General features: G+C 42.2%; 2 protein-coding genes across 3 annotated transcripts in view; both read left to right on the forward strand.

Annotated features, from left to right (window-relative positions):
• SLC30A5 (solute carrier family 30 member 5) overlaps positions 1 to 4,775 on the forward strand; it is a 28,359-nt gene extending 23,584 nt beyond the window's left edge. The window contains exons 15-16 of the mRNA XM_007059010.4: positions 1,259 to 1,387; positions 3,770 to 4,775. Of these exons, the coding sequence (XP_007059072.2) occupies positions 1,259 to 1,387; positions 3,770 to 3,940 (300 nt within the window). The 3' untranslated portion in view covers positions 3,941 to 4,775. The remainder of the gene's footprint in view (positions 1 to 1,258; positions 1,388 to 3,769) is intronic.
• Positions 4,776 to 11,912: 7,137 nt separating this feature from the next.
• CCNB1 (cyclin B1) lies at positions 11,913 to 18,775 on the forward strand. Of its 2 annotated transcripts, XR_006291183.1 has the most exons (10): positions 11,980 to 12,139; positions 12,519 to 12,674; positions 12,755 to 12,868; positions 13,343 to 13,525; positions 14,149 to 14,307; positions 14,866 to 15,102; positions 15,572 to 15,712; positions 16,050 to 16,160; positions 16,521 to 16,697; positions 18,744 to 18,775. XR_006291183.1 is itself a non-coding variant. In XM_007059011.4 (9 exons), the coding sequence occupies exons 1-9, from the start codon at positions 12,119 to 12,121 to the stop codon at positions 16,629 to 16,631; spliced, it is 1,233 nt and encodes a 410-aa protein (XP_007059073.2). In that variant the 5' UTR covers positions 11,913 to 12,118; the 3' UTR covers positions 16,632 to 16,769. The 2 variants fall into 2 exon arrangements, 1 of the variants encoding a protein (XP_007059073.2); XM_007059011.4 differs by lacking the exon at positions 18,744 to 18,775 and having other exon boundaries at positions 11,913 to 12,139; positions 16,521 to 16,769.
• The last annotated feature ends 111 nt before the right edge of the window (positions 18,776 to 18,886 follow it).

The following is an 18,886-nucleotide window of genomic DNA, read 5'->3' on the forward strand; positions in this document are numbered from 1 at the left end:
TCCAGCAGAATGAGGGAGAACTATTTAATACTTAATTTTAATTATTAAACCCAATAAATTTCATAAAAGCTGGAGAGGTCTTTTTTTAACCCTAGCATGACCAGATTTCATTTGACTGCAGTATTCTTTCCTGGGCATGCAGTTGCAGTTTGGACAGTTTTCCAGTCTACTGTGGGACAGGTTGGCTTGTAGCAAATGGGGCTGCAAAACTGAAGCTAGTTGTCTTCTTCCCATTTGCAGTCTCTATTGCTGATTTTTTTTCTTCCCCTTCAGTCTAGACTGCTTTCTGCTCCTCCTAAATCAGTCAAGGCCTGTAATCTGTGGCAGCACTCTACTCCCATTATTAACTCTTATCCACTAACTGTTGCTCCCAGTGTTGACTCTTCTGAGTGCCCTGCTCAGAACCCCCATGGGCATAGTGCTGAAGTACATGGAGAGCTTTGTAAATTGGGAAATTGGTGTGGGAACTTTCAGGACTCCAGCAACAAGAGTAGAAGGGGGACTCCAGCAACAAGGGTATTCAACACTGGCTATCACCAGGGAATGGGGATAATAGATTCTGGCCACCAGGGAATGAGAGGATGGTATTAAATTGGGTGAGGGAGATCCATGGAGAGGAAGAAGAGGGAGGAAGGTGAGGATTGTGGACTTACATGATTTAGTGAAAGGGAGATGGAAAAGGAGACTGGGAGATGCAGAAGAGGGAATTGAAGTGTGAGTGACCTTGAGGTGGGATAAATAAAAACAAGAAACAAAACCAGAAAATAATCAAAATGCTAGGAGTGGGGAGAAAAAAAATAACCAGTATGAAACTTCATAAAGAAATATTACAATAAATATCCTAATAAGGTTCCATATTAAGTCCAACTAGGATATTGAAGTACCTATTTATCTTGGTTATCATGGGGATAGGTCCTTAGAAATGCTTGGGTGCCCAAAGCCCGTCTCTCCTTTGATGCTACTATAGTCTGGCCACCAGTTGGGGACTCCAGTGTCTTTGTCCCTCCTTTTTAGCCCCTACCCACTAATTTTTCATTTTGCCTTCTATTTTTGGCAGTGATGGAAACTGTCCCAATTCCACAGATTTCTCTATATAACAAAATTTCTATATATAGTGTTAAATGATGGCAGTTTATTTTGCTGTATAATAGTATCTACTGCATGAAATAATTGCCATTGGTAGCTATCTAAGTATGGAGGAAGGCATAAAGTAGAATAGTGCAAAAGTAATTCTTACTGTTAATGCAATTTTTTACAGATCCAGAAAATAGATGGTTTAATATCCTACAGAGATCCTCATTTCTGGTGTCACTCTGCTAGTGTTGTGGCAGGTACTATACATGTACAGGTGATGTCAGATGTCATGGAACAGAGAATTATACAGCAGGTAACTGTATAACACTTTCAGAAATCTTTTGGCTCTTCATATTTTACCCCCTGTAGATTAACCCTGAATATTTCAATCATAGGCTTAAGTTTGAAGCTGCTGTTTTAATGATTTCTCTAGCTAGTAGCTGATGTTCCAGGACAGGCCTTGTCAGTATTGCTCTGCTCTTCCTCCTGCTGTTATCCTATAAAAAGTTTGGTGGCTTTTGACATTTGAAAACAGATCAGCCAGTTTCTTTTGTCTTGCTTTAAAGGTGACCTGCAAAAGGATTTTTTGGGGGGAGGAAACTAGTTTTGTATTTTTTTTCTTTTTTTTCATGGTATAACAAAAGCCTAAATGAATTCCTCAAAAAAAAAAAAGGGGGGGGGGGTAGGGGATGGGGGGGGTGTTTTCTGCTTGTTTTGAATCTTAGAAATATCAGAAGCGTTAAGCCTATTTTTCCTTTGTTTTGCTGGAGGACTTCCTGGGGATCGGAGATGTATTTTAGGAACTCTCACCTTAAATGAAGGGGCAAGAGTGATGTGTTTTTTACGACATTCTCTCCAAAATGTGCATTAATCAGTCCAGTTAAATAGGTACTAACAAAGGTTTTAAACAGTCTGAATAAAAATCCCTTACTTCAACAACTCAGTTTTTTACTCTTGTAAATACAGTTTCACTGGTTCTCTTCTCATTGTAAACTGTTCCAAGTTAGATGAGACCTGAATTAATAATGTTTTTTAAAAAATGAGAGAACCTTTTCAGGCCCTCTTTATGTTCTAGGCATTGCTACCAGCTCTGCCTATAGTTGAGGTTGTCAGACACTTCTCATTATAAAGACCCTGTTTTTAGTCACTTTACCAAACTTTAACGATTAGGGCTGAAACTTTCCAGGCTAGATGTTTTCCTCTGACTTTAATAAAAATTTAAGTTTCAGCAAAAATGATTTACTGTAGTTTGTCCTTGTTCTAAAAACAAAACATCTTACATCTGTTTTATTGAAGTTTTAGCACTTCCAGGTTTAAAGCAAGGGCTTTAGATTTGGTAGAGAGGTGGTCTTTTATCAGGGATGTGCTGCTTATTGTTGCTATGAAAAAATACCCAATTCATAAGCCTTTGGGAAATAAAATCTAGTTCATACGTGCTAAATAGAGACTTCTTAATTTGGCAAGTAAATTCTCCAAAGATTCTGTCTGTCCTGAGCATGCTCCATCCCCTTCCCTGTACTTTCTCTGTAACTCGTGCCCGTAGCTGCCAGGAGTTGCTGTTGCACTAGGCTTAGAAATTGAGAGCAGGGGTGTTCTTGATGCTTCCTTTTCTGGCACCCAGGCAGCATGGAGGAGGGAGCAGCCTAATTCAGGAGGGACAAGTGTGGGTAATGGAAGTAGATTGGGGGGCCGGGAGGAGGACTGGGAGTGATCTTGGGTGTGGGGCTTTTGACTGGATAAACCGTGCAAGCAAACTGGGAGCCAGGAAAAAAATGGTGTGTGGGAAGGACATGGGAGCAAGACTGAAATTGAGCAGGAGCTAGGGTGTGAGGCTGGGGCTTGAGGTCCACATGCTATGGCTTAGATTTCCAAAGGGGCCCAAACCGCCATTTGAAATTTGTTAGGTGTCCGCAAATGAAAAAAGGTTGAAAACCACTGATTTAAACCAAACTTTCATAGTCACTATTAATTGTGTGTTCCTCATTTTCTGGGTGCCACTTGCGTTGAGACCCTGGGGTCTGATTTGCAGAAGTCCTGAGCACTCACGGTGCAATGGAAGTCAATGGGTGCATATAAAGTCCTGTGCAATGCTAAGTACCCTGAAAAAAAATCCGATCCTAGGCATCTTAAATTGGGCACCCAAAATTATTGGATACTTTTTACCTTTAATCTCTGTGCCTGAGATCCCCATCTGTAAAATAGGGGTGTTATAAAGATAGTTTGTTTGTTTGTGAAACACTTGGATACCATAGCAATGAGTACCATAGTAAAGCCTGTGAGGAAATTAATAATTCTTTATTCAGAGCAGGATTTGAATAGGGTGCAATAAATAAGGCTTGAGGACACACACTGAACTGTGAGGATAAAACATAATGTCCATTCTTGCACTGAATGAGGCAGAATTCCTGAGGGAATAAATATGGAGTCATATTAGGATATATCATAATTCAGCCCCCTCAATTAAGCATTAAGGTTGCTTGTGCGATTCCTAACTTTTGAGTGCTTGACTTTTTCTCCACAGAAATTCTAGCTAAAAATTAAGTCATTTTAATTTTCTGACTGGCTCTTCTCAGGGCCATAATAAATGTTGTATCTAGAAATTGTGACCTTTTGCTCCTGTTTGTAACTACTGTTCTAGTGTCTGAGTATAATCACAAGTTACGGAGATTTAATATTGAATTTCTGTTATGCTCAGGTAACAGCAGTTCTGAAAGATGTTGGAGTGAACAATTTAACTGTCCAGGTGGAGAAAGAAGCCTATTTTCAACATATGTCTGGCCTCAGTACAGGATTCCATGAAGTCATTTCTATGACACAACAAATGGAATCCATGAAATACTACAAAGATGGCACTTACATCATGTGATGTGAAGATACATTCGCCACTGGGATATAAGCTGTAGTATTCAATATTTGTATTATTTTGTCAGGAGAACTTGCACATAAATGTACAGAAACAAATATAGTATATATTTGAATTTTTTAAAAAAGCTTAATGTGTTAAGACTGGATCAGGGTGCTTTTTATAAAGGAAATAAGATGGACTAGAACATTTGCTGTATATGTGGAAATAATGTAAATCTGAAATACTGTACTTGATGTTTATTAAACAGAAATCTTGCTACATGTGTGTGGATGAGCACAAATATATTCCATACCTTCCCTAAAGTATGAAATGTCAAATCAAGAATCATGTTCATGTCAAAATTAAGGGGAAAGGAAAACACTTTGCAAGAGAAACACAATTGCCTCCAAAAATACTTTTATTTCCTTCAAAATGATTTTGAAGAGTGAGAGTGTGCGTGTTTTTTACATATTTATTATGAAGAATAAAACTTAAATTGCATATGAAGTAAAGGCTTTTTGCAGAGTTCATTAGATAAAAAAAAGGAATATACAGTTTTATATTTATTCACTCTGTATAAAACTGATTTCTAACCATAACTTTACTACACCAAGGCAAATAGATGCTATCATTTTACATTTATATCAAGAGAACTTTCTTTGTGTGTAAAAAAACAAAAAAAAAAAAACAAAAAAAAACCCACACAACCAGTACTCATGCTAGCAGTGTGGATGTAGGGAAGAACAGAATTGCAAGTTTTGCCCTTGCACTATTTTGTGGTGGTGTTTACTGGGGAGTCTGAAAAATCAATTTGAACCACTGTGTAAAATAAACATTTTGTACTTTTTTATAATAATTGCAAGTGAAATATTATTGTTTGAAGTTTCATCCCTGAACATCCTAACCAGCTCTCTTCTCTAGCCATTCTCTTCCTGTTAAAACGGTATAATCCAGTCATTTTTAGATGCCTAGATTTCTTTCTCCTTAGCAGGGTAACTAATTATGGAATTTCATGCAATTGATATATGTAAGTTCTGTGGCATTGAATAGAAAATTGTGGAATATCTCAGCATTGTGCAAAGAGCTATTTCATAGTCAATTGAAGTTAATTCATAAGGCGGGAGGAGGAGCAGCTGAATGAGCTGGTAGTGAACTCTTCTGTGCCTTGTTTATCATGGAAGACTCTTTGGATTAGGTGTGGAGCAGCTGAACAGTATCTTTCCATCAACTGAAAACGTAACATGTCTAGACAAAAAAGCATGGCTTTCTATTGTGGCTAGGTAATGGAGCCTACCCTAAATCTGTCATCTAGTTCAAAAAACTTATCCATAGACTGGATGTAGTATATTATGTCTCTTGTCATAACGGATTTACTTATGTAAACTATATCATTGTGCAGTACAGTACTAAGGAAAATGTCCCTGTAATCCATATTAACAATCTGGGCCTTTGCAAGATAAGGCAAAATGTGAAAATTTAAGTGAAAAATATTTACTTTAGCCAATATATACATAACAGAAGAAAAGCCTTACTCACTGTTCTCTTAGCAGAAGCCTGGTAATAAAATAATCCACAGTAGTTAAGAGGGCATCTGTTTCTTACTGTGTGTGTTGGAGACAGACTTCCTTAAAGTTATTAATTTATTTCCCTGTGCCATGCTCATGCTTTTCCTTTTCCTGTATTAAAAACACTTACATGTGTCCTTCAAAATCAGCAATCACATAATGCAATGGTTAACTTAATGTAACTGAGTAGTTCTTTCATCATTTAGTCCACATATTTGCTCAGTATTTTTATTGTGACACAAAGCTTGTTCTGTATCAGGGGATAGCCATGTTAGTCTGTATCCACAAAAACATTCCTGATGTCCAATTTGTGTCCATTTATTCTTTTATGTAGGGACTGTCTGGTTTGGCCAATGTACATGGCAGAGGGGCATTGCTGGCACATGATGGCATATATAACATTAGTAGATGTGCAGGTGAATGAGCCTCTGATGGTGTGGCTGATGTGGTTGGGTCCTCTGATAGTATCACTAGAGTAGATATGGGGACAGAAGGCAACGAGGTTTGCTACAGGGATTGGTTCCTGGGTTAGTGTGTCTGTGGTGTGGTGTATAGTTGCTGGTGAGTAATTGCTTCAGGTTGGGGGGCTGTCTGTAAGTGAGGACACAAATCGGACATCAGAAATGGTAACATACAAAAGCCAGTAGGAGAACACTTCAATTTTCCTAGTCATTCTATAGAAGATTTAAAAGTAGCTATACTTGGACAAAAAAAGACTTCAAAGAGAAACAGCAGAACTAAAATTCATTTGCAAATTTAACACCATTAATTTGGGCTTGAATAGGGACTGGGAGTGGCTGGCTCATTACAAAAGCAGCTTTGCCTCTCCTGGAATTGACACCGCCTCATCTATTACTGGGAGTGGACTACATCCACCCTGATCGAATTGGCCCTGCCAACACTGGTTTTCCACTTGTGAGGTAACTCCGTTCCCTTCATGTGTCGTCATATAATGCCTGCATCTGTAATTTTCACTCCATGCATCTGAAGAAGTGACGTTTTACTCACGAAATCTTATGCCCAATTAAATCTGTTAGTCTTTAAGGTGCCACCAGAAAGCTTGTCCTGTTTATACAGTTTGGAGAAGGTACTTGAATTCTTATATTTTGATCTTAATTATGAAAGACGTGAACTAGTGTTTGTGGAATTTAGCATACAATGACGTAGTAACTACTGTATCATATCAAACTGAACAATAATATTTAAAATATCATTTAGCAAACCAACTTATTTTGTGATAAGAATTTTTCTTGCCTTCTGTATTAATTTCCAGTATGTCTGTGTTAAACAAGGAAGTTCCATGCCATTCCCTTCTCTTCCAATAGTGCTGAATTAGAATAATTTCTACAGCAACTGGCCTGATTTTTTTTTTTTTTTTAAATGTAGCTGTGGCCAGAAAAAATGTCTGTAAAAATGGCATCTTCCTTACTCAACAAATCTTACATGTGTGGATTCAGTTGTTTGCAACTTAAATAAGTTTTTACTTCTGTAAGCGCTACAGAACCAATACAGCCCTGGAAGTGTGATCAGGATGATCATCTGACTACATCAACAGAATTGCTGATGTTCTGATTGCGTTTATTTTATTGATGGTTGTGTGAGCTAGAAAGAAAACCACTAACTTGCAGATGCTGCTGCAAATTCCTGTTGTAAAGTGTAAAAATTTGCAGTGTTAGTAGGTGTCTGATACCATCTTACTGACCTGGTCATAAGTATTTTCAGAAGAAAGTCTCAACAGCTTTTCATGGAAATCCATTATAACTCAATGCACATTGCTTTTTGTTCTAAAATTGGTTGTAGCATGTGGAAATTAAGACAATACCGCATATTTCTTCTTGTCCATATCCCTAGAACACAAAGTGGGGTGGGGAGATGCCCCTCTTCTGTAAAAGTATGTTATCTTTACATGTTTTGTGGTAGCCTGTGCCAATGCAAGCAGTGGGTTCCTCCTCAGGTCTGTGAGCCACAATGATGATCAATTACCCTCCAGGATTTTTCCTCTCTTTAATACTATTCTGCAAAAACCTGCAGATGGCTCTAGATGCAAACTTTGCCCTGTCGGTGGTTGGGCGGGACTTCCACAGGAGAGCTTCCCTTTGGGAGTAAGTGAAAGTCAGAGATTCACCATCTCCTTACCTCTGAGGCAACTTCTGTAAGACTTTGTATTCACTGTGCTCTAACCTGCTGTTGGGGAATCACAAGTTAATTATTAGAGCTGATCAGAAAATAGGATATTTTTTTTCATAAAAATCATGATAATTTGCCAATTTTTCCACAACTTTTTTGAGGAAAAATTTTAAACTGAAAAAATTCAATTTAGAAATGCTGCCGTAGAGTCTCCAAAGAACAGTAGTTGGGGTATATCATGCTTCCGCTCTCCTCTATATGGTAGGCTCTCTTGTCAGACTACATCTCCCATGATGCATCATAGTCTCCCTTCCTGAAGAGGGTTGATGGTGCATTAGGGGAATCACTGGCTTTGGTGTGTTATGGCAGATATAGTTGGGCCAGAGAGCCCAACCTGTAAAGGAGCCTGCAGAGATGCGACAATGCAGCAGCATAGTTGGATCAAAATATTTCCATTTTGGGGCATGTTGAGTGCTTCACAATCAGTGAGAAGAGAGAATATTCTGGGGCAAAATGGATGGAAGACACCAATGGTTTGGAGACTGCTTACAGCCAGCCACTAGTGCACCTCTTGATGCCTGTCCAGGGTCCACTACAGCAAAGGCAGTAAAATACTTTGTGCAGCTGGGTTCTTGACCTGTGGGGTGAGTACACTGGGCTGATTCATGGGGCTGATCACACGTTGCTGCAGGAGTGTGACATGCACTAGACTTGTATGAAATAAATATGGTGAACTTGTCATTTTCTATTTGTTGTGTTTACCTATTTTAACTCCAGACACACGCATCCTCCAAAGCTTTATTGAAGGTAAATGTATTTAGGCACAGTCCAGCTGCCATTACAAAGCTGAAACGTGGGCAAAACAAACAAGGGTGAAACAGCAACAGATGTACATAATATAACAGTGGCAAACAGTCCAACTGCTAAAGAGCAAGATAAACTGAAAATAGTGATGCATTACAGTATTACATGTATTGGGGTAGCATATCATCAAGCTATGGGTTTGCTTTCCCCTGCACTGGAATAGGGGGAAAGTGCAAGGGATGCTGCTGATGGTAGGCAGTTCCACAGCTCATTGACAGGCTCCCTCGGAGGTAGAGTTGTCCATAGGTTAAAGGCCACGGTAGCGTGGAAGCAAAACAAGCAGACTCCATAGCCCATCCAGCCCTCTGCCCCTTCTTAGACTACTTCTGGGGGCTGCCGCTCAGTCAGCCTTCCAGCACCTTTACCAATCCTGACTCAGCTATCTGCAGCCCGTGGCATCTTCGCTCTCTCATCTGGCTCACCTCTCCTTCATCGCTGTTGCTTCACTCTTACTCCAAAGCTCCTGATCCAACTGCCTCCCTCTATTTACATCAAAGCTCCAGAGCTGCTCTAGTTTTCCCACACTTCCTTCTCCACCCAACCCACCCTCCATTTCCCAACTGCAGTTTCCTTTAGGCCACCCACCATGTTCCCACTCCACAGCCAGACTCCCCCGGCACTGCAGTGATCTGTGACGTTACTCCTTGGCACACTGCAAGGACTGCTGCCCCTGGCTCCTCACTGGGCTGCTGCGCAGGCTCCCAGCTCCCTGCTCTGAGCCGGGTTGCTGCCCAGGCTCCTGGTGGGGAGCAGTGAGCCAAGAGCCCAGGGAGGCATCCCCGCTCCCGGGAGGGAGCTGAAAGCCCTGTGGTAGCCAAGCTCTCAGCCCCCTCCCACCACTGCCCCTCTGAAGCTGGTGGAAGCACTTGTTAGGGGCTTTTCCCTTCACCCACTTACTTCCTTCTCACATGAACAGAGAGCAGCAATACCCAAAGTCCAAAGCAATTCAATGTTTATTGGGGTGAACTTCCAGCAAGCATGATTCCAATTTCCTTCCTTAGTGTCCCCCTTCCCAGCTCTGACACCACAGAGCCTTACCTGTGTCCCTGTTCCCATCTCCCCCTTAGCAAAACATGATTCCAATTTCCCTGTTCCCATCCCCCCCCTTACTTCCTGATTGACTGCAGACTATATAGTAAAACTTGAGTTCTGCTTAGCTATACCTTAACCAATCATTTTACTGAAATTTAACTAACCAATCCTAACATATTGTAACATGATTAGCCAACCAATTATATCCCACCACCTTAATTAGTTTACACCCAGCAAAATTAATTATACAGCAGACAGAAATGATCACAGAACCAGACAGATTATACAGACAAACAATAGGGAAAAGGGGACTACAGTGATAGAACAACATAGAAATGAGGATTTCACATCCCAACTATTGATAAGCGAGTTCTTGCCAGACAGGATGCTATCAAACTAAGTTTCCTTTTACATCTTCTAGGTACTTCCCTTTCTCTGGAGGCGATAGGCATTATCAGGACAGGACTGTATTTCTAACAGCCCAATAGCATCTTATTTCAATGTGACTAGTTTGGAATGTGAGGATGTGACCATTTGCTTCCCAGCTTATGGCTGCCTCTGCTGCTTAGCCAGAGGCCTTAGCCTAAGAACAGGGCCTCAGACTGTCACAGAGAAAAGGCCTTATACAGTCAGACAGTGATTTTGATTCTCTCTTTTATACCTCTATTATAACTAGCTAAATGATAAATATATACCTAAATTCTTAAAGTATAGGCCTTTGCAGACAGGCCTGAATATCTATACCCTAACAGCACTCCTGATGAGGATGTGCACCACCAGCAAAGGATGGCAATGTGGGCATGAAAAAACACAGTAATTACTGCAGTGGTTGTAAATCGACATAACATAGGTCAACTTAAGTTTGAGTATAGACATGTCCTGAGAGTTACCACTCCCATTCTCAGACTTTCTCCCAGAAGGGTATGCCTTGTATTGCCAAGCCCTCTCCTGGAGAAGACAAGCTCATATAAAATCTACCGTTTTATTAATAGAACATGATATGCACAAATCCTATTACCGCAAATGGATTTTCCTAAACAATTCAGTCCAAACACACTGATTTAGATAAAATAATAAAACAAGTTTATTAACTACAGAAAGATAGATTTTAAGTGACTCAAGTAATGAGGCAAAAAAGTCATAAGAAAATAAAAATAAAATGAAACTAATGTCTAACTCAGTGGTTCTCAAATTTTTTACTGGTGACCCCTTTCACACAACAAGCCTCTGAGTGCAATCCCCTTTATAAATTAAAAACACTTTTAAAATATTTAACATTATTATAAATGCTGGAGGCGAAGCAGGATTTGGGGGTAGAGGCTGACAGCTCGTGACCCCCCATGTAATAACCTTGTGACCCCCTGAGGGGTCATGACCCCCAGTTTGAGAACCCCTGGTCTAACTGAACAAGATAGAGTGAATTCAAAGCAAAGATCTCTCTCACCAGTCTTACTGGTTTCAGTCCAGCAGGGTGCACCAGGGCTCAGGACATCTGCCCCCAAGAAGCACTGTGGCTCCTGTGGATTTGAAAATAATTACCAGAGCTCTGCTCTGGATGGCTCTGGCTACATTTAAGCCCTGCTTTTGTCTATGGAGAACCAGTGTGTGACTGCTCCCCAAATTTGAAATATGTCTCAATAACATCATACACTAGAATCTTATAACTTTACATACAATGTTGCCACGCATATTTTACCAGGATAATAATGATCAGTAACTTACAAATATTCAAATGATACCTCACAAGGCATACTACCTACATGATTTATTGTAGTCCTATAAAAAGGAGTACAGACTGGCACACTCCCCATCCCACTTTCACTCCAGATAACCCTATCCCCCTACAATCCTGGATTTCTGCTCCAGGAGACATGCCCCTGACTCTCCTTCATACTTCTGTTCCCGGCTTACCTGCTTCACCCAACATCTCAATGAGATTTCATCTTTTAAAAAAATTAATTCAGACACAAAGAGATCAATATTTATTTTACTTTTTAATTCCTTATTTAGACTGACAGTGAATTCTGAATCCTGAAGTACAGACTGTGTTGGAATTTCCAATAATAGTGACTAACCCTCAGAACCAGCACGACCAGGAAACAAAGGTCGATAGGCACCATGCAGAATATTACATTAATGCTTCCCCAAGGCGAAGCTTGCTTTTAAGAATTCCTGGGTTAATGAATGAGACTGGATACAATACACAACCACTGAAACACTGTCAACCTCGAATCTAGCCAAACCCCACGTCTCACCCCCCAGGCTCCAACCTACGCAGCCCCATGTTCCTGAGATGAAATCATAAATGCAACAAGGCGTCACGTGGTACAAACAGCCCCCCTCCCCAATTGCCCCGCCCCCTTTTCGAACGTCCAAAGGAATCAGCGCCTGGTCTCCACGGCGACGCATTCGGGGTGGAACGAGGAGCGGCCAATGGCAATCGAGAGAAGACGAAGGGGCAGCCAATGAACGGAGCCCGGTGCGTGGTTTAAACCTGCGGCGGTAGGTACTGCGGGATCGTGCATTTGTGAGCTGAGCTGCTGTCAGGACAACAAGCGGCAGCGGAGGAGCCAGGGTTCGGGGCTCTGTGGTGCAGAAGGCGCGGGGGGCCATGGCGCTGCGGATTAGCAGGGTAAGTGGTGGGAAGAAGGGGTCATGGGCCCGCCTGGCTTCCCCCGTGGAGGGGAATGGGTGGCTGCGGCCCTTCCTTCTCTGGGGTGGGGGGCAGATAGCGATCGTATAAGCGGGGACCTATCCGCCTCCACGCGGGGTGCTGCTACAGCTCCATCCCCGGGCCTGCTGCAGGGACACCCCCCCCCGCAGTTTGCTCCCCTGGAGCAGGCTCGGGTAAGCCTGGCTAACGGCTTGGCTCAGCGGCGAGCCCATGGCCTGGGAGGACCTGGGGGCAGTGCTGTGCCCGAGAAAGCTGCCGCCCGGAAGGTTGCGTGGAGGTGCCGTAGTGTCCCCTCCCCGCCCAGGCCTGCCGCGCTGACCGGTGCTTTTCTGCGCAGAATACCAGAGTCAACGCCGAGAACCAAGTGAAGGGCAATGTGGCCGCCGCCAAGCGGGGAGCGGCTGCTGCAAAGCCCGGCCTCAGGCCGAGAACTGCCCTGGGCGACATCGGCAACAAAGTGGGCGAACAGCCGCCCAAAGCGCTTCCCAAAAAGGTAAGGCCCGGAGCCTGTCCCCGCCGCAGCCCTGAGCAGCCCGAGCCTGGCCCGCTCACGGCCCCCTTCTCTCTCCTCAGGAAGCGAAGCCCCCCAGCGCTGCGGTGAAGCCCCTTGCCAGGAAACCGATCAGAGCAGCGGAGACGGTGATCCAGCCGGCTAAGGAGCAGAAGCCAATCACCGAGCCTCCTAAGGTATCCGTGCGGTGCCAGTCCCCTGGGCATGCAGCCCCTGCTCTGAGCTAGCCACAACCAGCAGGTCTAATGGTGAGCCTGGAGGAGGAACACGCTTCTTCACACTCCACACGTACCATGACCTCACTGACTCCTGCGTGGCTTGGAACCTCTGCCTGTGGAGCCTGCTTCTCCCATCACCTACAAGCTCCGTTCCCTCCCCTGGGGGAAGGATAAAAGCAGTGGTGAAGTCAAGTAGCAGTCTGTGAGTGGATTATTTAGCTAACTCATCAGTAGTAGATAAATAAGGTATCTATATGGCCCCACTAGTGCAGTACCTGAGAACCTGCCTACACTTGAAAGGCTACAGGTAGGCCTGTAGCTCTTCAGTGTAGACTCTAACCATGTGAGGGGTTCTCCCATTGGTGCAGGCAATCCACCTCCCTGAGCACCAATAGCTTCTACTGAAGACTCAATCTTAAACTTTCTCCCCAGTTGGAGTCTCCATCCCCAAGCCCAATGGAGACCTCTGGATGTGTGCCAGCAGAGGAGGTGCTTTGCCAGGCTTTTTCTGACGTCTTGCTTGAAGTGAAAGATGTAGATGCAGACGATGGGGCTGACCCAAATCTCTGCAGTGAATATGTAAAGGACATCTATCGCTATCTGAGAGACCTTGAGGTTGGTACAAAGAACCATATCTGCTGCCATTCTAGTTTACCCTGACTTCTAGTATGTCTCCATATCTTTGGTGCAATTGTTATTTGGGAAACTGGACATCTATTCCTTAACTTGTCTTATGGTACTCCTAAAATGCGGGAATCTCGGCAAGCATTTCTCTTAATCTAACAACCTTCTAGAGAGACAAGGTGGGTGAGGTAATATCTTTTATTGGACCAATTTCTGTTGGTGAGAAGCTTTTGAGCCACACAGAGCTCTGCTCTCTCTCCAACAGAATTTGGTCCACTGAAAGATTCCTTCACCCACTATGTCTCTCTAATATCCTGTGACCAACATGGCTACAAATACACTGTGTATAAGAGCTCTAACAGACTCTGAAAACATTAGTGATCAGCAGAACTAGCCTGCTAAAACTACCAGCACTGACATTTACTCTACTAATGCAAAGTAGCAACAATTGCCATGTACTGCGGCCTTCTTTGGCCGAGAGATATTTGAAGTGAGACTCTGCACTTTTTTGGTCAAGACTAGCAATCTCCAGTTTTCTAAAGGGTCTACAGTAGTGCCAATGCTCCTCACACGCAGGAATTGCTATCGTAACAAATATTCCTTTTTCCATGCAGAAGCAACAAGCTGTCAGACCAAAATACCTGGCAGGCCAGGAAGTTACTGGAAACATGCGGGCTATCCTAATTGACTGGCTTGTGCAGGTTCAGATGAAATTCAGACTACTTTCAGAGACTATGTACATGACTGCTGCCATCATTGATCGCTTCCTGCAGGTAAGGGCATGACCTGGAACCTTGTTCCTTTGACATGATTCCGTTGATCTCTAGCATATAGTGGATAAGAATGACATTTGAACACAGAACAAGCTGAATGTTACTTAATGTTGCTATGCAGTCACTATGAAAAGCAATCAGCCTTTCCTATAATCCTTTTGAAATTAAAATTCAGACTTTAGGATCATTAAACATGACTAATTGGATTACTTAATATAACTAGTTTTAAGCACTACATTTGTGGACCTAACTTTGTACTTGATGTGAATCATTGTGGCTTTAGTGTGCTAATGACAATCCTCCTTGCAGCTAATCTAGAAGCTTCTTAATTGTTTTCCTGTAACTCCTTCATAAATTGCTGTAGCACATTAAAACTCACACTACCTCCTAACAGGCCAGGAACTTCAGTGTGGTCATGACAGTGATGGGCAGTAAACTAAATGTAGGTTTAACACAAGAGTCTTTATACTGACTTCATCAGCCTGGTAGCCAGCTGTCCTGTGACAAATATGCTTATTGGCTTTTGAAATTCCTGTCTTAAACACTTCCTTACTATAGGACAACAGTGTGCCCAAGAAGATGTTGCAGCTGGTTGGTGTCACGGCCATGTTTATTGCCAGCAAGTATGAGGAAATGTATCCTCCTGAAATTGGGGACTTTGCCTTTGTAACAGACCACACTTACACCAAGTACCAGATCAAACAAATGGAAAGGAAGATTCTACAAGCTCTAGACTTTGCCTTGGGCCGCCCTCTGCCACTGCACTTTCTAAGGAGGGCATCAAAGATTGGAGAGGTAAAATTCATGAGGCTCTAGAAGCCTCTCTTAAAGGAACTTATCACTTTAGAACTTCTGCAAGTAGATCTGAAGGTATTCATAAATGGACAAAATTCCATCCATGCAGCTTCTCCAAAATGAAAGTCTCTTGTCCTGGCTGGTAGCTAGCTGCCACTTTAGAGCTATGCACAAACACAGCTGATATTCAGGGGAATGGAGTTGCTTGCAGACTTGACTAAGCCGCCGCTAGTACAGGCGAAAGGAGAAGCCACAATTGGCAGAAACAGGTGCACTAATAATGGGACAAGACTCTCATAAGCTATGCAACAAGAGCTGTGGGGCTAGGGACAGTCTGTTTTTTTTTTTTTTTTTTTTTTTTCTTCTACACCCCCTGGAATAGAAGTAGAATGGGTTTGGTTCTCTTCTTCTCCTCCTCCTCCCCCCCCGGGCTTCCTGCAGGACAACTAATGCTTGATTCTCGTTCTAGGTGGACCTAGAACAGCACACTCTAGCCAAATATCTGATGGAATTATCCCTGGTGGATTATGAAATGGTACACTACCCTCCATCCCAGATTGCTGCAGCTGCTTTTTGCTTGGCTCTAAAGGTTCTTAATGGTGGAGAGTGGGTAAGTCTAGCTTGGTGCTGGTCAGTTTGAGACTAAACTGACCAAGTGGGTACAATTAACAAACAAGGGGCACCACACTGAGTTCTGAAACAAACTACACTAAACTCCAGCCTATATTAGTGGCTAGGGTGCATGGTTCCATTTCCCAAAATGGGAACTCTGGGCTTAGTACCAAGCAAGTTCCACCTAAAATAGGATGGGCTTGTGGAAAGCATGACATCCTTCCCACTCTGGAAAGGGAACATGGGATGTAGGTCGTGCTGCTTGAAGTAAGGAGCATATCTTTGCCTCTAGGTGGTGGTTAATAGACTGAATAACTCTAGTTTCCTTGTCTTAGACACTAACTTTAGAACACTACATGTCATACACTGAGAGTGCTCTTCACCCTGTCATGCAACATATGGCAAAGAATGTGATCCTAGTGAATCAGGGCCTTACAAAGCACATGGTAAGGAACTTATTTTCCTCTTCAGGATGGGTATGGTGAAGGTGGGAACCAAGTAATACAGAACACTTGGTGCAGCACAATTCTTAACTCAACAAACTGCTCACTGTTAGACTTGGCTGCTAATGAAGTTTAACCAGTAAATATAGACACTCTGGTCTACCTGTGTAGTATAGACACTCTGGTGTGAGCTCATGGAAAAGGTTGCTTAAATGTGGGTTTTGGATATTAGTAGTTCATAGACCTGCCATTGGACAAGCTGACTAATTTTCAGCTCTTGTCCAATGTCTAGTTGGAAACTGGACCCCCCCCAAACATCTGGAATTATAATATGCAAGACATAACCTCCTTTTCTCATTTCAGACAGTCAAGAACAAATATGCCAGCAGCAAAAATGCTAAGATTAGCACTCTTCCACTGCTGAACTCTGCAGTCATACAGGATCTGGCTAAGCCTGTGTCAAAAGTGGTATAACTTTTTTATATAAAACTAGCAAAATTAGTCTAAAGTTGGCACCATGTGCCATTGTATGTTTGTGTGTGTATATATAATATCTTGTCCTTGACCTAAAGCTTTTAATAAAGCATTTTATGCTTCTTACTTGGTTTCCTATCATGATGAAGTCTAAGTCTAATCACTTTCCAGTGAGAAACCTTAACCTAGGAAGCTGCTTGCTTATTCTCACCCACCTTGTCACTCTAGTAAGTTTACCTGGAGTGCTCACAGGGGTAGGGGTTGTCTCAGCTTAAAAAAAAAAACCTCTTTTGCACTAAGAGCAGGATCAGTGGGCCCTATAATGCCAGAGAAAATATCAGTAGCAAGAGACCATCCTGACATCTACCAACTGTATATTTGCCAGAGCAAGGGCAGTTCTCCCATCATAACTGCAGAAATGTTTATTGCACTGTAAAAGTGTGGTGCAGCTTTGCTAACATCAAGCTATAAGTTCATCCTTAAGAATACGGAGCATATAACTTAACCACTACCTCTTGCTACAGGTGTCCAGATTTTCTAGTCATCTCCCCTCTAATCTAAAGTGCCATGGGTGTCTTAGCCTGGAGAACTGATGGCCTGGGTAGGTGAACATACACTGCATCAATCACCTAGCAATGTAAAAGTTTAATCTCTCCACAGGAGATGCAGTATTGGCAGGTGCCTGTCTCAGTCTGTCTCTCTCAAAGAGATGACATAGGAGTAGCAGGCATAATCTTGGAATATTAAAAGTGCTCTCATGACTACCATAAATCCATTCAGTGTTGTAATGGATGTATGATGACTAGTAAACTACCTTTTGTGGAGAACTTGTACTGTCAATTAGTTGTATAGTTCACTACTATAATACTTGCACTTGGCTCACCAATCCCAAAGGATTAGACACATCCTGAGGTCAATATGAATCTCAGATATTACCTACATATCCTCCCGTCTGCCAATCCTTGATAACTAAATCTTAGATTTAGTATTAAAAGGAAAGAGCTACACATGGTTAAAATATCAATATACATACAAGTGATTCTGTGTTCATAGTTCAGGATCAGAGCAGTGCTAAATTCAACTGCCGGCTTGTAAAGGTCTCTCTCAAATGGTGTCAACAGATCAGAATGAAAAGGCAGCTTAGACTTAAAGTCCATCCTTGCATTTTTTTCCAGGGTATTCCAAATAACTATTTGGAAGAGTTCCATCCAACATGTTTTACCTGTTCAAAGTTTAAGCAGACTAGAGATGAAAGGATCAGGCCCCAGGTTTCATTTTTACCTGAAGCAGCTGTTATGCGTTTTTGAGCACATCATATGACTGAGGATTCTTTAAGCGCACACCATCCCATCAGTTTAAAGCTAACATTCTGTTTACTAGGCATACATAGGTAAGCCATTACCCTGATTAAATATGGCAATTAACTATAAGATCAAAGGTGGAAAATACTGTAGGAAACTAATACCTACATTGTCTTCAGTCTCTCTATAATGGAGGACTGATTAACTGGACAGTCACATACATAATTAAGACATGAAAGGAAATTAGCATCTACAACAGTGGTTCTCAAACTTTTGTAGTGGTGACCCCTTTCACAGAGCAAGCCTCTCACTGTGCCCCTTATGCTTAAATATATATTTTTAAGTAGTTTTTACTTTATAACACCATTATAAATGCTGGAGGCAAAGCAGGGTTTGAGGTGGAGGCTGACAGCTTGTGACCCTGAGGGGTCCCAACCCCCCCAGTTTGAGAACTCCTGATTATAAGCTATTTGGTTATTCTTTTAAACTTCTCACAGAATATAGGTAAACACAAACATACTTAGCATCTACCCTTAATTTCTATTACTACAAATGAATTAATTGAGTGCTAGTCTAGTACATCTCTGAAATTCACAAATTGTCTTGATACAAGTGCAATACCTCTTGTTATGGTTCATACACTAGTTGGCTGGTCTGTCAGTGTCACAGAATTGAATATTACCACCTCATAAAGTCCAAATTCTTTTTATATATAAATTAAATGTGAAACAAATTTAGTAACCTGTTCAATGAGATCTTATAAAGCAGGGTGGGGGAGAATTACTTACATGTACTGTTTCCTTAAAAGATCTGTGTGTGTGTGTATATATATATATGTACATCACTCTTAGACCTCAGGCTGGTCTTGCACAAACTTCCAAGAAAAGGGGTTGCATGCCTGGTATCTTCAAAACCAGGCCTGTTGACAGGAGAGAAAGGGGGCAATGGCCCAGG

Source organism: Chelonia mydas, chromosome 5, assembly GCF_015237465.2.
Source record: "Chelonia mydas isolate rCheMyd1 chromosome 5, rCheMyd1.pri.v2, whole genome shotgun sequence".
Lineage (NCBI taxonomy): Eukaryota > Metazoa > Chordata > Testudines > Cheloniidae > Chelonia > Chelonia mydas.

Coding starts and splice junctions, on each gene's coding strand:
- CCNB1 (XM_007059011.4), top strand. CDS start 12,119: ATGGCGCTGCGGATTAGCAGG. Junction 12,869..13,342: donor CAATCACCGAGCCTCCTAAG/GTATCCGTGCGG, acceptor CTTTCTCCCCAG/TTGGAGTCTCCATCCCCAAG. Junction 13,526..14,148: donor GCTATCTGAGAGACCTTGAG/GTTGGTACAAAG, acceptor TTTTCCATGCAG/AAGCAACAAGCTGTCAGACC.